This window comes from Somniosus microcephalus, chromosome 11 (assembly GCF_052327205.1).
Source record: "Somniosus microcephalus isolate GS21.2 chromosome 11, FLI_Smic_1.0, whole genome shotgun sequence".
Classification (NCBI taxonomy): Eukaryota; Metazoa; Chordata; class Chondrichthyes; order Squaliformes; family Somniosidae; genus Somniosus; species Somniosus microcephalus.
In genome coordinates, this window is record NC_140997.1 from 192,512,340 (window position 1) to 192,527,542 (window position 15,203).

The 15,203-nt window shown below is 41.1% G+C and overlaps 1 protein-coding gene across 4 annotated transcripts in view; it reads right to left on the reverse strand.

Moving 5' to 3' along the window:
• Positions 1-235: 235 nt before the first annotated feature.
• The window catches only part of LOC147111071 (monoacylglycerol lipase abhd6-A-like), an 87,405-nt gene continuing 72,437 nt past the window's right edge, over positions 236-15,203 (reverse strand). For all 4 annotated transcript variants that reach the window (XM_086001560.1, XM_086001561.1, XM_086001559.1 and 1 more), the window contains 4 exons: positions 14,298-14,455; positions 8,575-8,629; positions 2,688-2,788; positions 236-1,695 (listed from right to left, as the gene is read on the reverse strand). In XM_086001560.1, coding sequence (XP_085857686.1) covers positions 1,513-1,695; positions 2,688-2,788; positions 8,575-8,629; positions 14,298-14,455 — 497 coding nt within the window. In that variant the 3' untranslated portion in view covers positions 236-1,512. The remainder of the gene's footprint in view (positions 1,696-2,687; positions 2,789-8,574; positions 8,630-14,297; positions 14,456-15,203) is intronic.

Consider the following 15,203-nt stretch of genomic DNA (forward strand, 5'->3'; position numbering starts at 1 on the left):
GGGTGCTGCTCGTATAACCTCTCTTTGGAAATACAACACGCCACAGTCATAATTCAACAGTTAGTGCAACTTGCCCAATGACTACAGACAAACTCAACTGACCGTTACGAGTATGATTAAAATGCATGTGTTCCCCTCAACCCCAAATGGGATCCAGCACTTGACTGCTGCTAGAACAATTGAACTTAGTTCCACAATTTTTAAAAAAAAATTAAGATTGTCTGGCATCGGAATATTTATGCATTACAAATATTTCATTAAGTATAATCATTACAATAACATTAATAGAATTCACAGAATTCATAATTCATTGATAGATTAACGAGATAATAACCAGGACATATTAATTTCTGAAAACAGCCATAGCCTATTTGTGCAGTGCTGCAACTTTCCAATTTACAAGGATGCACTTCAGACTGTAATTGTACACAACATTACTGTGAAATGAAAGCTATTTGAAACTCTACAGTCATCTCAGTTGAGCTGAATAACAGAGGGGGAAAAAAGTCTAGACAATGAACTAAAGCAGATCCATGTTGGACAAAGCAGCGTCTTACTTATTAGTAACATACTTTACATTAAAAATTTATCTGTAAGATTAAAATTTACTAAGAAAAGGCTTCTATTCTTGAAGATATATCTTGTGTTTTCTGTTGTTTAATCCACTTAAAGAAATCTTTGCCCAATACTGATTTATTTTTTAAATATTAAATTGAACCAGTCAATTTGTTATCAATTCAAATAAATGTTCTGAAGTTAATATAATTTCTTCCCCAGCTTCTGTTGTCTCTGTTAAAGCAGATGATATTGTGCACGATGTTTGAACATGTTATTGTAGTGACTTTTAGCAACTGTTTTATAGAGAAATTTTTAGAATGATACATTGTTACAAACGAATAGCCACACGAATGCAATTCCCTATCAAAACTACAAGAAAATCTCCACGAAACAGTATTGATAGCAAGTGACACCCCCCCACAACATCATCGTTGAAAGAGTTACTACTATCCACATAAGCTGTGTAACCACCTTCTACAGATTTAAAAGTAAGTACCAAGCAGTCAAAAATAACATTAATAATTTTAACTTGTAAAATATAAATGACACATTTAATAAATTATGGTAATGCTTTGTGCATTTTATGAAACTAGCCTTGAACTGAAAAATTGGGAAATATTGCATTGCTTGCATTGTTATTGCCATTAAATAGCAAAACAAAAATTGCTAAAATGAAGATTTGACATAGTGGGGGAAATCTGGTAAAGAACAGTGCTTTTCTGTGATTTGGGTTACTCTTTATATACTGCATGCTTTTATTTGCTGGCAATGCTCCGAGTCTTTCAAAATCTTGTTTATGTAATTTGAATGCACCACCAAACATTGTTAACTAACGCTCTTAATAGATATAAATCAGGGGCATCAGCATTCAGTCCAGTCAGTGTTTCCTGGGGAATTATTACAGCATCACATTTTATTTGCAATCCAAAGCAATACAGCTTTCATTTATAAATGTTAGGCTAATTTCTTATTGCTTTCTGATCTTGTGTTTTGCAGAGAAGCTGAAAACTCCAGGATAATTTTAGCACTTTTGCGGGGCCGCTCCATCACCACAGAATGGCCACAGTTTTCCAAGAGATCCACTCTACAGCCAGGAATGTTATCAACAAGGACGCCAGCTCCAGAAACATCCAGTACCTAGTCACAAGAAGGACAAAGAACAGGAATCTTTAGGTCACTACATTAAATGAAATCCCCATTCTAAATTATTAATAGAAAGTGATAGATCTCTTATTTAAATATTACACAAAAAAAATTCAAATCCTAAATATATGCCGTCAATTTTATGCTACTGCACCGACTCTTAAATCGATTCTGCCACAGGATCCCTATTCTACCTGCACTGTCTAGGATCATAATGATAGTACGACCACGTGGCTGTGGTATCAGAGGAATGCTGGTACCTATGGAATTGTACCCCAGGAGGAGTCACTTCCTTCAGGAGAGGAGGAGAATATAATTGGAGCAAAAAAAAGTGGATTTATCCGTTAATGATGTCATGGTTGGGTTCCGAGTAATATTCCTCATCATTATTTGTTTGACTGATGATATTATCAAGTGGTGTCAGCATTGGTTCAGTGGTAGTATTCTCACCTCTTATAAAGTCATGGGTTCAAGCCCCACTCCAAAGGCTTGAGCACGTAATCTAGGCTGATATTTCAGTGCAGTACGGAGAAAGTGCTGCGCTGTCGGAGGTGCTGTCTTTCGGATGAGACATTAAACCGAGGCCCCATCTGCCCTCACAGGTGGATTTAAATGTTCCCATGGCATTATTTGAAGAGGAGCAGAAGAGTTCTCCCGGTGTCCTGGCCAACATTTATCCCTCAACCAACATCACTAAAACAGATTGTCTGGCTTTTTAATCGCACTGCTGTTTCTGGGACCTTGCTATGCACAAATTGGCTGCACACTTCCCTTTGGAACATCTCGAGGTTGTGAAAACTGCTATCGAAATGCAAGTTCTTTCCTTCTAAGAAAAATAGGTCCAATAATTTCTGCACTAGAATTTAAGTCACAAATTCAAGTAACGAACAGCAAGTTTCAATAAGAGACTCTTTAGCTGTCAATATGTTATTAGGCCAGTAATTTAAACTGCAATCGAACATAAAAATAATAATTACAGATTTTACCTGGTCCTGCTTTCCCCAAATGACCTGAGTCGGAGCGGTGATTAGGTTCATGTTTTCCTGCAAAGTGTGTCTCGAGTTTTCTCCAACTATTTCCAGAAACACTATCCATAGTCACAGGAGATAGAATTGAAAAAGTCACAAATTAGAAACTTAACTGCAAGATTTTTAAACAAAGTAATAAGGGCTTTTTTCTATCATAGATTAAAAATGCTTTTTGATGGCAACATTCAAAACTGTATTGCGCCTCATTTGATAAGAAGGCTGGTTACAAAAATTCAGGTGTATGATATAAAGGGCAAAGGGCCATAATTTGCCAAAATAATGGCAATGCTGATGGCGCTCACCGTTATTTATGCGCAAATGCTACAGCAAATTCTTGCGAGGGCAGATGCGAGGTTAAACGTAGAAATCCAAAAGTTGCTGTCTGAGATGCGCCGCTCCACTGTTAGCTTCGCGAAAACGCCATCTCACTGTCTGGCTCACCAGTGAAATGCTTTGAATGGCGTGAAGTTGTTGTTTTAGCTCGTAGATACGAATTAAACATGCCACAGAAAGTTAGGGCTGGTCTACGCAAGGAGCCTGTTTTGGAGCCATTTAAGATCCGCGCATATATAATTAAGCCTGGATTGGTTGTCAAAGATTCTTTTAACAATGTGCTAAGTGTTAAATACTGCCAATGAACCTCACTGGCACTGAAAATTAACAATTACCAGTGTGGAGTCTTATTACTTCAGGTTTTAATTGATGTTGGAGATTTAAAAATGTTAAATTTTAAATGTAAAGTTTTTTTTACTTTTTCTTTGTCTCTTTTTACTCTCTCTCTCTTAATCCTTTCTTTCCCTCTCTGTGGTGTATGTGCCTTTAAGAGCCCCTGTATACTGTAATGCCGGTAGTGGCCACTCGGGCTATATAAGCCTGTATAGTGTCTTGTATCTGTTAGTTCACCTCCAGACTTTGTTCAGTAAACACCTGTGAAACCTACTCCTGCATTCCGTGTCTCCATTAACACACGGATACAACACTCTATTTCACTTTCTGTACCCGATCTGACATTGAATTCACCCACTCTAATTTACACTTCTCAGTCCTTGCGCTGTTAATTCCACAATCCTTCAATCTGATTGGTTAAGGAGATATACAGTTGCTTTCCCTGTTCACTCAGGTCCCAGATGCCCGGTTTCCCTCGCTGCGATGTTATCAGCTTGCAATTTTAGCAACTTGCCACGCAAAAAATTTAAAAACCTATACGGGCAAGGGCAAGTCTAACTAACAGCAGACATCATTAGATGCCCTGCCAAAGCAAAGTATGGACCAATGTAGCAGCATGGATAGAAAGTTGGTTGATGGACAGAGTACAAAGGGTTAGAGTTAATGGATGTTGCCTGGATTAGAGAAGAGTCAGAAGTAATCTACCCCAAGGTTTATAGCGTTGGGTCTACTTTAGTTCTCAATAGGATGGACTTGGGGCATAAGAAGCACAATATCCAAATTTGCTCGTAACACAAATGTAGGATTTTGGCAAATAGCAAGGTGAAATATAAAAAGATTTTCGGAAGACCTAGACTTGTCAGTAGAAGGTCAGACAGACAACAGATATAGTTTAATACAGAGAATGGAAGTATATAGTCAATTAAAAGATGCTGCAAGGTGTAGATGAACAAAAACCCCATGGGGTTCAAATACATAATTAGCTAAAAGCATGACTGCAGATGTAGATAAAGCCATGAAAAAGGCCAAAAGAGCAAAGAGGCAATGATAACTTTGTATATGGCAATGATTAAGTCATAGTTTAAAATATATATAATTTTGGGATGTGGGCATCACTGGAAAGGACGCCATTTATTGCCTTGCTGCCCTTTGAAAAGGTAGTGGTGGGCCTTCTTGAACCGCTGCAGTCTGCGTGGTGAAGGTGCTTCCACAGTGCTGTTAGGGAGAAATTCCAGATTTTGACCCAGCGACGACAATATATGTCCAAGTGAGGATGGTGTGTGACTTGGAGGGGAATTTGAAGATGACGGTGTTCCCATGCACCTGCTGCCCTTATCTTTCCAGCTGGTGGAGGTCATGGATTTGGGAAGTGCTGCTGAAGAAGCCTTCAATAAAAAGGAAAATGAGGCAGGTTGTGTCATGAGCGGCCAATCCAATACCACCTGTTTTATGCCCTGCTGAAGTTCAAAGTTCCTCTCAACAAATAAGCGATGAATGAGTGAATGAAGTAGGAGAGTGAACAGACTTGAAGAGAGTGAGTGAGAGAAATACAGCAAAATAAAAGGTAGTTTAGTTACCAGAAAACCGTGACTATGTTTTTTTTAACTATGATTTTTTTTTACTATGATTGCCATGACTTGACATTTTTACAATGACTAATTCATGATTTTCCAAAAGTTTACTCGGACAAAATTACAGTCCTATCCATCACAAAAAACATACATAACTTAAGTGGTGCATCTCTTAATTTAGACTTGCTTTTAAAACATGATGAAGTAATGCTGCTAAACACATCAGCAACAGCAAGGGTTAGTGCTCTGCACACAACAGCCACAAGATGGAGTAAATGCATAAACTGCATATAAAAGCAATACATTCTTCCCAGGTTTGATTCCTGGTGTTTGCAGAGTTAATAATCTCAGCTGGGATGAAAATAGGGGCACTATAGCTGGCCTCAATAACCCCGGGCTGGATAGGAGAAAAATTAGCCACAGGGTCCTTGCTCCTGATTGCTATCCAATGACCTGTGATCAGTGCGGATGTCAGGGGAGGACAGAATCAGGCTAAGCTGTGGTGGCCCACACAGTCAAATCGCATAACGACACAATACCCAGGCTTACACACGAAGGTTGGGCACTTAAGTGAGGTATTTGTCACATACCATCATTATCCATTGTTTTACACGAAAAACTAAAGAATAGGAGAGAACATAACTGTAGCACTTTACTTCAACTATAAATAATGCATGAGTTATCAATTAATAATTATTCATTTGTTTAATGACAGAAAATTCAGCACTGAAAGATTAATTTGACATTTTCCAACTTCATTCCTATTAACATCTTGCTCTTAACTCCTGCTGTTAGTTCAGTGTTTTTACCACTGAACACCGATGTTGTGGGTTTATGCCTTACCTACGCAACATAAATCTGTGAAAAAGACCACCAACAAAAGCTACAGAGAATTACTAGAAACTCAGCAGGACGTTATGTTCATTCACTTCAATAACAACCCCATATACTGTACGTACATTCTTTTAAATCAGAAGGAGGCAACAATGCAAACATTTGGAAATTTTATTCTGCATCGCCAGCTTCAAGAGACATCAAAATGACCCACTCTTTTTTGCCACTGACCCATTTTCTTAACCCAGCTATCTGGCAATAGCAATTTTCATAGGTGCACATTAGGCTACCAGAGAGATGGGTCCACAATAATAGAGGTTGTAATAACAGCTGGGGCAGTAGTGACGATTAGCACATATGACCCGCTGACACTGACTGCCCAGGCTCACAAATGAAGAACGGCCATTTGGACACGCTCAGCAAACCATATCCTAACAGGAGTCACAGGCATGAGTAGAAGAGGAGTAAGGACAGGAAATTAGCGGGAACATTGGAGGACAAAATGAAAAATGTTATTGTCTAATGTAATAATCTTGAGAGGCTGGGCTGTGGGAAAGTGGAGCTGCAACTCCTACCCCTATATGCAAGGCGAAACCTGGAAAGTTCAGTCAGGAGAAAGAGGTGAAACTTTGGTGTTGCTTACCTGTGCCACGGTTACCATTTATTATAAAATTATTCTTCTGTATGTAACTGTTTCTGGGGTTTGTTTGGAAAATGTTGAAGACCCTACTTTGCGATGCTAATAAGTGGGCCAAAACACTGGTCTTGACAATAGCATGCAAGAAGTATTATAGGGCTGTCATCACCCAGTGGTGTAATTTCCAAACATCACAGCTATCCAATATGTAATCAATACTTACACTTTTAAGCTTGAAGGATAGGACAGTTTTCTCCGTTAGAATGAATGGAACATTAGTATATTTATATAGCTTTATTTTAGCTTCCACCTATAAATACATAGTCACACAGAGATTACTTCATTAAATTATTTATATGTTTAATGAAACCAAGAACTAGAAGGGGAAGGTAAAGCTAGATAAACACATGAAGGAGAAAAGTATAGGTTATGCTGATAGAGTTTGATGAAGAGAGGTAGGAGGAGGCTCGTGTGGAGCATAAACACCAGCATGGACCAGTTGGGCCGAATGGCCTGTTTCTGTGCTGTACATTCTATGCAAGAACTCTGCTTTCACTTTTGGTTTATATATGGACATAAATCATTTAGGCCACAACTGGAGTATTGCGTCCAGTTCTGGTCACCACACTTTAGGAAGGATGTGAAGGCCCTTGAGAGGGTGCAGAGGAGATTTACCAGAATGGTTCTGGGGATGGGGGATCTTAGCTATAAGGACAGGTTGGAAAAGCTGGATTTGATTTCATTAGAGCAAAGGAAGTTGAGGGACGATTTAATAGAGGTGTTCAAGATCAGGACAGGTTTGGATAGGCTAGACGGGGAAAGGTTGTATCCACTAGTTGATGGTACAAGGACTAGGGGACACATATTTAAGGTTTTGGGCAAGAGATTCAGGGGGATGAGGAGAAAAACTTGTTTACGCAGTGAGTGGGGAGGACCTGGAACTCGCTGCCGACGGAAGTGGTGGAAGCGGAGACACTCAATGTTTTCAAGGGGAGACTGGATAGGCACTTGAGGGAAATAAACTTGCAGGGCTATGGGGATAGAGCGGGGGAATGGGACTGACTGGATTGCTCTGCAGGAAGCCGGCACGGACTCTGGGCTGAATGGCCTCCTTCTGTGCCGTTATGACTCTATGGGGTCGATTTTAACTCAGCCGGGGAGGCGGGCTTTGAGGCGTGTGGGGGGTTAAAAATCACACAAACTGGGGGCCAGGACCCACCCCCGCCGGGTTCCCGACCCCGAGCCATTTTAACCCAGGCGTGTCTGATGGTCCCGAATCAGTCCCGCCTCCAACAGGCGGGACTGGTCTTTAAGGCCCTTAATCAGCAATAATTGGCCTTTATAATCCCATTTCAACAGGCCCTTGCATTTCCCACGTAAAACACGCCTGGTGGGGATCACGCCTGTGAAACCTGGCGTGAGCACTATTGGCTTGCTGACTATCAGCTGCAGGTCAACCATTAAAGAGGAGATTTGATCAGTCATCATTTGCAGGTGGCAGGACTTTGTTGTTTCAGGCCTGGGGCAACTTTTACCAGGCTTAACCACACCTGTGGAAGGTTGGAGCCTCACACACTTCTCCAGTGTAACCTCCTGGGAAACCCCGCTTGCCACCTTCACTCAGCGCTTCCTCAACGGAGGCATATACCAGAAGCGTGGGAGCCATTTATTTCCTTCCCTTCTGGGCATTAGATGAGCTCAAACACCAGCCGTGGCACCAGCAGAACCAGGAACAACAGCAGCAGCAGCAGCAGCAACAGGAGCGCCAGGCTGCTGCTCACCCACCTGAAGCTGCATAGGCCAGAAGGGGCCAGCGCATGGAAGTGGCTCGAGAGCACCTTCTAAGTGTGTAGTGGATAATACTTACTCAGTGTTAACGGGCAATGTTATTGAAAGTGCCACCTTTTGGATAAGATGTTACAATGAAAGCGTGGATACCTGTCCTGATGGACAAAGAGTATACTATGGCACTAATCACCAAGAATCAGGAATAGCACCAGTGTCCTGACAAATATCTCCCAAAGAAAACCGCCCCAGAACCCCGTCTTCTCCACTAATCTTGAGCAGTCGTAGATTCAAATTGACTAATTTATAGTAAAGAGCTACACATATATTAAAATAAAACTGTCTTACTCACGTTCACGGTAAAAGTCATTGTGAGGCAGTCGAACATCTACAAGACCCTGAAGAATCTAAGAAAGACACAAGGTTAATAGGTTTAATCACATTTGACGGAATGTACATTCCACAGTTAAGATTGCATCCTAGTGGAGATCCAATTTACTTTTAGTTTTATATTTAAGCAAGTTATTAGATACATGTCCATTTTACAACCTGACAATTGTAATTCCAGAGATTTCAGAAATTGGCGATTATTTATGTGGTTTCATAATTTTCACTGAAGGAGTTGATGGCATCATTTGTTCACTCATTAGGTGAACCAACAGACATACAAATTGTATTAATACATCCGAGACAGGATAGAAGAAAAATGTACAAGTGCATGTTATATAGTGTCACAGTGATAGAAACATAGAAGATAGGAGCAGGAGTAGGCCATTCGGCCCTTCGAGCCTGCTCCGCCATTCAACGAGATCATGGCTGATCATCCAAACCCTAGCACTCGGTCCCTACACCGACAGCCATCCCACCCAAGCCCTATCCTCGTAACCCCACATATTTAATCCCCCCTAACACTAAGGGCCAATTTTTATCATGGCCAATCAACCTAACCCGCACATCTTTGGACTGTGGGAGGAAACCGGAGCACCCGGAGAAAACCCACGCAAACACGAGGAGAATGTGCAAACTCCACACAGTCACCCGAGGCCGGATTTGAACCCGGGTCCCTGGCGCTGTGAGGCAACAGTGCTAACCACTAGGCCACCGTGATGGGCTGTGGGTTTGAACTACCGATTCCCCATAAAGCATAGTTGCCAATTTCAGTCTTTGGTGTCTGGGGAGGCCCTGAAAGGACATGAAATGGTTCCTTTGAGGATGGGAGTAGAGAAGGAAAAAGAACTTGCATTAATATAGTGATTTTCATGTCCACAGGAAATTTCACAGCACTTCACAGCCAAAGAATTACTTATTATAGAGTACTCACTGTTATGTAGGCAAACACAACAACTAAAAAGTCCCACAAAAAGCAATGAGTTAATGTGGGAGGAATGTTGGCCAGGATATATCCCTGTTTTTCTTCAAATACTGCCATGGGATATTTTACATCTATAATATATTCTGACAATGCAGTACTTCCTCAGTGCTGCCCTGAAGTCTTAGCTCAGATTAGGTACTTAAGTCCTATAGTCAGGCTTTAGCCCATAATCTTCTGACTGAAACAAGAGCACTGCCACTTAGTCAAACTGACACTTGGAAAAAGTGAGACGCTTGAGTGCATTCAAGCTGCCATATCCATCCGTCCATGGTTAGAGAACATGATTGAATGGGCCTCCCCTTTCAGAAGGTGTTAGGCTTGCAGCACTAGTAATACCTGAAAAATGCAGTACATTCTGCCTGCTTCACTTAATTCAAAATATCTGATATTTCAAATTCTTGACTAAATTCTCACTTTACTGCTGAATTCAAATGATTGGATAATTGAATTTTTTTTAGTGAGGAGATGGGAAGGGGTTATGGGAACCAAGGTTGAGAAAAATCACATTTCAGCACTTACCATTGCAAATTTGTTAAGTGATAGTGCCCCAATCAGGAATGCAGCCATCACTTGGTGTCAGTTTGCCTCAGCTGATTCTGACTCCGAGACGAGTGTACAATGATTCAAGCTTGAGTCTAGGACTTAAGAACATAATCTAAGGTTGACACTCCAGTGTGGTACTGCAGGAGTGCTGCATGTTGGAGGTGCCATCATTATATAAATGCAAGTGTTCTTTTCTTTCTTTACGAAGGCCATTTATTTTTGGCCCTTTTCTTGGAGTATTCCTTTAAGGATGTAAAGGATGGTGGAGGCAGACTCAATCGTGGCTTTCAAAAGGGAATTGGATAAGTAGCTGATGGAAATTTTTTTGCAGGGCTATGGGGAAAGGGCGGGGGAGTGGGACGAGCTGAAGTGCTCTTGCAGAGAGCCGGCACGGGCTCGACGAGCCGAATGGCCTCCTTCTGTGCTGCAACCATTCTATGATTCAGATGAGATGTTAAACTGTGCCTATTCTGATGGATGTTAAAGATCCCACGATGTATTCAAAGAGCAGGGAGTTTCTCTTGACCAACATTCCACCCATAACCAATACCACCATAAACAGATTCACTGGTAATTCATCTCATTCCTGTTTGTGAGATCTTGCTCTATGCAAAATGGCTGTTAGTGTAGCACTAAGGAAACCTGTCGGAGGTGCCGTCTTTCGGAGGAGACATTAAACCGAGGTCACCTCTCAGGTGGACGTAAAAGATCCCATGGCACTATTTCGAAGAAGAGCAGGGGAGTTATCCCCAGTGTCCTGGCCAATATTTATCCCTCAACCAACATAACAAAAACAGATTACCTGGCCATTATCACATTGCTGTTTGTGGGAGCTTGCTGTGCGCAAATTGGCTGCCGCGTTTCCCACAGTACAACAGTGACTACACTTCAAAAAGTACTCCATTGGCTGTAAAGCGCTTTGAGACGTCCGGTGGTCGTGAAAGGCGCTATATAAATGTAAGTCTTTCTTTTTCTTTAACAACAGTCACTGCAGCTCAAAGGTATTTGATTGTGTGTGAAGCATTTTGAGACACTTGAGGTGTGATCAGGTGCTATATAAATGCAAGTTTCCTTTTCTTTCTTTACTAAGGCCATTTATTTTTGGCCCTTTTCCTGGAGTATTCCTTTAAGGATATAAAATAACGTGACTAACTAGGATAGGAACCAAATTGAAATCTGAAACTAGGAGATTGAAACTGAACCCATTGAAGTTACATGTGGTCCAATTCAGACATTACACATTCTGCACACCCCGCTACTTTCTTCTATTATATAGTCAGCTTTTCCAACACCACCATAAACAGAGGCCAGATCATCAAGGTCAGCAAAGGAAGTATTTGTATTTATATTGCACAAGACCCATGCTAAAGCTACCAGCTCCCGAGAGTGGGTCTCACAACCCCAAAGTAAACGTTAACTCGGTTTCCCTCTTCACAGGAAAAGGTGATCGACCTGAAACCCTAACTCTGTTTCTCTCTCCACAGATGCTGCCTGACTTAGAGTGTTCCAGCATTTTCTGTTTTTATCCCAAGGTAAAATTGCCAGATTCACTAAGGTTGGCTGCTGGGACACATTAAGATGCAATAGGTACTATATAGACTAAAGCTGTTGTTATTTAATCACCAGGATGGGGCTACTATGATCGATTTGGAACAGTAAACAAATTTGGAATGGTCTTTGCCTCATTTAATGACTCGCTAAAGGCGATAGTGTCTAATTTTAAGACACCGATTCTGTAATCTTATCAGCACACACTTCCTTTCTATTTACAGCCACAATGATCGTGGACAACAGTTTCCTTTAGTGGTCAATACCTATCCTGTTCTTCAGAGGTACTTTGATAAAGATTGTTTTCACATCACTATTTTTATAGTTTCTTTAATTAAATAAAAGGTTCTTTGCAGATTGTTAGATTAAAGCAAAACCAGAGTCAGGCCATTGTCTTCAATTGGTTCACTTCTTACGGGCACATATTTGTGTTTTTGTTCAATTACAATGGATTTTTTCAGAGTTCAAAGAGGGGAACACCACCTTACACAAAACCTCCACTTTATTAGTTCTAACACCGCTTTTTAGTTCCGAGTGATAATTTACTTTTCTATAACACTGGCAGATCTCCCATGGCATTGCTCAGTGAGTCAGAGGATATGCTGTTTTATCCCAACTTACGAAGTGGAGATTTTGTGTAATGTGGTGATACCCTCTAAACTCTGAAAAAAATCAATTTTTATTGGACATATAATGTGTTAATTGGGGCAAATTATTGAAAAGTTCAATTATTACTACACTGTATTGGAGGTGTACTCGTGGTATTTATAGATCAGATTCCATGATTATGGGTGAAGGGTAAATCAGTGGCTGATTGTTATTATATTTTCATTCATTTTAGGTATTACATTTTTTAATAAAAGCCCTGGGTAGAGAAATTGCGTGCAGATTAAATTTTTTTTTTTTACATATACATAAAAATGAATAAAAGTCTTACATCTCCAACACATCAGTGACATGTCACTTCAAACGGCAGGCTTAAAAGTATTTTTGTTTTAAAAAGGCGGAAAAGAGAACCAACATTTCCTGCTATCTTTCTGACCTTGATGACTTGGCCTCTCCCCAAGCCCAGGTGCCAGGAATTTATAAGCAGCTGATATGTGCAGGCACTTCTCTCCCAATAAGCCTCTCGTTAAACTCAGGATATGCCATTTATGACCTCAGGATATACCCCACAGAGAGTACCTGGACATTAACTTTAAAAAGGACAGGCCTGATTGAACACAACAACCTCTCAACAGCTAAACATCACCACAATGCTGCAGACCCAAAATGACCATTGAGTAACACCACAGGAAACCTTAGGATGTGCAACAGAAATGAAAGGCAAATGTAACTATAGGGATGTATTATCAATTCTAAACCTTATCCATGACACAACTCCATGTTCTCTTTAAAAATGTTTTATTTTTTTTAAATCCTGGTTACAGGGTGACTGTGTGGAGCTCCATATAGAGCTATTTGCAGTGTGGCAGATGGGTCAGAGTGATTCATGGCACAGAGATCCCCCTGCAACATGTCCAGTCATAATTGATGGTGCCAGTGCGTTCAGCCACTTTAGAGAAGGAAATCAGGTCAGCTGTGTTCCTCCTGCTTTCTGTCAAATAATTGCTTCCTTGCTGTTTATTAAAAAAAAGAAAGTGCAGCGGCGACAAGTGTGCTTGCAACGGCCCAGGTGTGGAGATGTGGCATATGAAGAGTGTCCTGTTTCGGCAGATCAAATTCGCAAGAATACAAATAATACTAAAACTATAACTGAGATGGTTTATTATACCCTTCAGGATCAATGTAGTCTTGGTACAGGCCAATATTTTAATTATGTGCAACTGAGAGTTGGTCTACAGTACTCAGCTGGTATTGAGGAATAGAAAGGATTTTGACCTCCGTTGTCGGTGGGAACATTTCTTGGTAGAGAGAACATATAGTTGATGTCAGCTGAGCGTGTGTCTAGAGCTTCACCCAAAAAGGGGTCGATTTTCATTCAGCAGTCGGGAAGGAGGCTGGACTACAACTTTCGGGTTTTAGTCCCGCCTACATCGACGTCCGGCCAATCCACGCGATTTTCCCTTGATTGACCTTGTTGAGCCCACTCAGCGGGCTCAGCAGGCCAATTAAGGGCCACCCGGCAACAGGTGACGTCACAGACTGAAATTTCATCTGTCAAGAGGTCTTGACAGATGAAATATCAGTGTTTCACAGCTGTTTGAAGCTGTCAAACACTGACAGTCTGACTTCTAACCCGAGTCCTTCTACACAGACTCAGTTAGAAGTCTCACCGGCAATGAAAGCTGAAGGCTGTCACTTTTGACAGACTGCAGCCATTTTGCTTTCAGTGCCGGCTGAGTGATGGACTCCCGAAACCTAGAGGAAGAAAGGCTGTTAAAGGTAAGTACAGATAATTTAAACTTCTTTACACACTTTAGACACACCAAACACACTTACCTTTGCACTTATGCGCCCATCACTCACCTGAACACCGACATCGCGACCCCTCCAAGTCTTTCAACCAGGCGGCCCCGCCTGCTCTAACCTGGCGTGGTTTGGAGCCATCGGGAATCCCACACGACACCCCTCAAAATAGGGATTAGGCTAAAAACTGCCTGTTAACATACCTGCTGAGGTACTTTGAAGCGGACATAGGAACAAAGCTTCAACATCTCTTCCATCTCCTCAGGGGTAGATGGAATTAGGGGGACGCTGCTAACATCTCCTGTCTGCTCCAGTGTCTTCAGTTCTTTCACAAATTTACTTTCATTGGGATAGTGCAGACCTACACCCAGAAAGAAAGATTTCTCCTCATTAAAATGAAACAGCTACATGTCAAACAATCACTCTGAGGTCATGGTCTAGTTGGGTTTTGCAGACTCAATTTCTAGTGAATCATGAGTTAATGCCCTGTGAATGAGGATTCATCATAGCTTTGGACTCTCCCTATGAAAAAGAATACAATTCCAGTCAACAGAGGACTTCAATGCGTTAATGCATGTTTTGTACAGCTTGATTGCTCCCAATCTGCTGCAGTATAGGCCCGAGGCAAAGTCAGATAAAATGGATCATGTGCACTGGATTCATGTGAGCTACAATAACCTTCATTAAATCTCAAATGTCACCTTAAAATTTAAACCATTTAAAATTAGTTGGCACTTTATCTGCCTGCTCGGTTACATTTTTTTCTTTTCATTATTTTCATGATCCTTTGCCAGCTACAAAGCACACTCTGCTACAAAGCTCTTGGAATACAGTACAGAAACAAAAACAGATACTACAATAAGCTAGGTGGCACAGCTGCCTGATTTTACAGTTTCCGTTACTGATTTTCCACTGTAGCCTAAGGAAAGATAACACTCTTGCACTGACAGTGCCAGGATGTTACAAGAAGAATGACTTCAGTCTAACAGTCCCGAGGACAAATGACTGAAATTCAATCGCTCAGGCAGCCTGGCTGTTCTAGTATAACAACTAGTCAGCATGAATTATACCCTTTGACTCATTGCTGTGTGCTATCGCCAGAGAAAGGG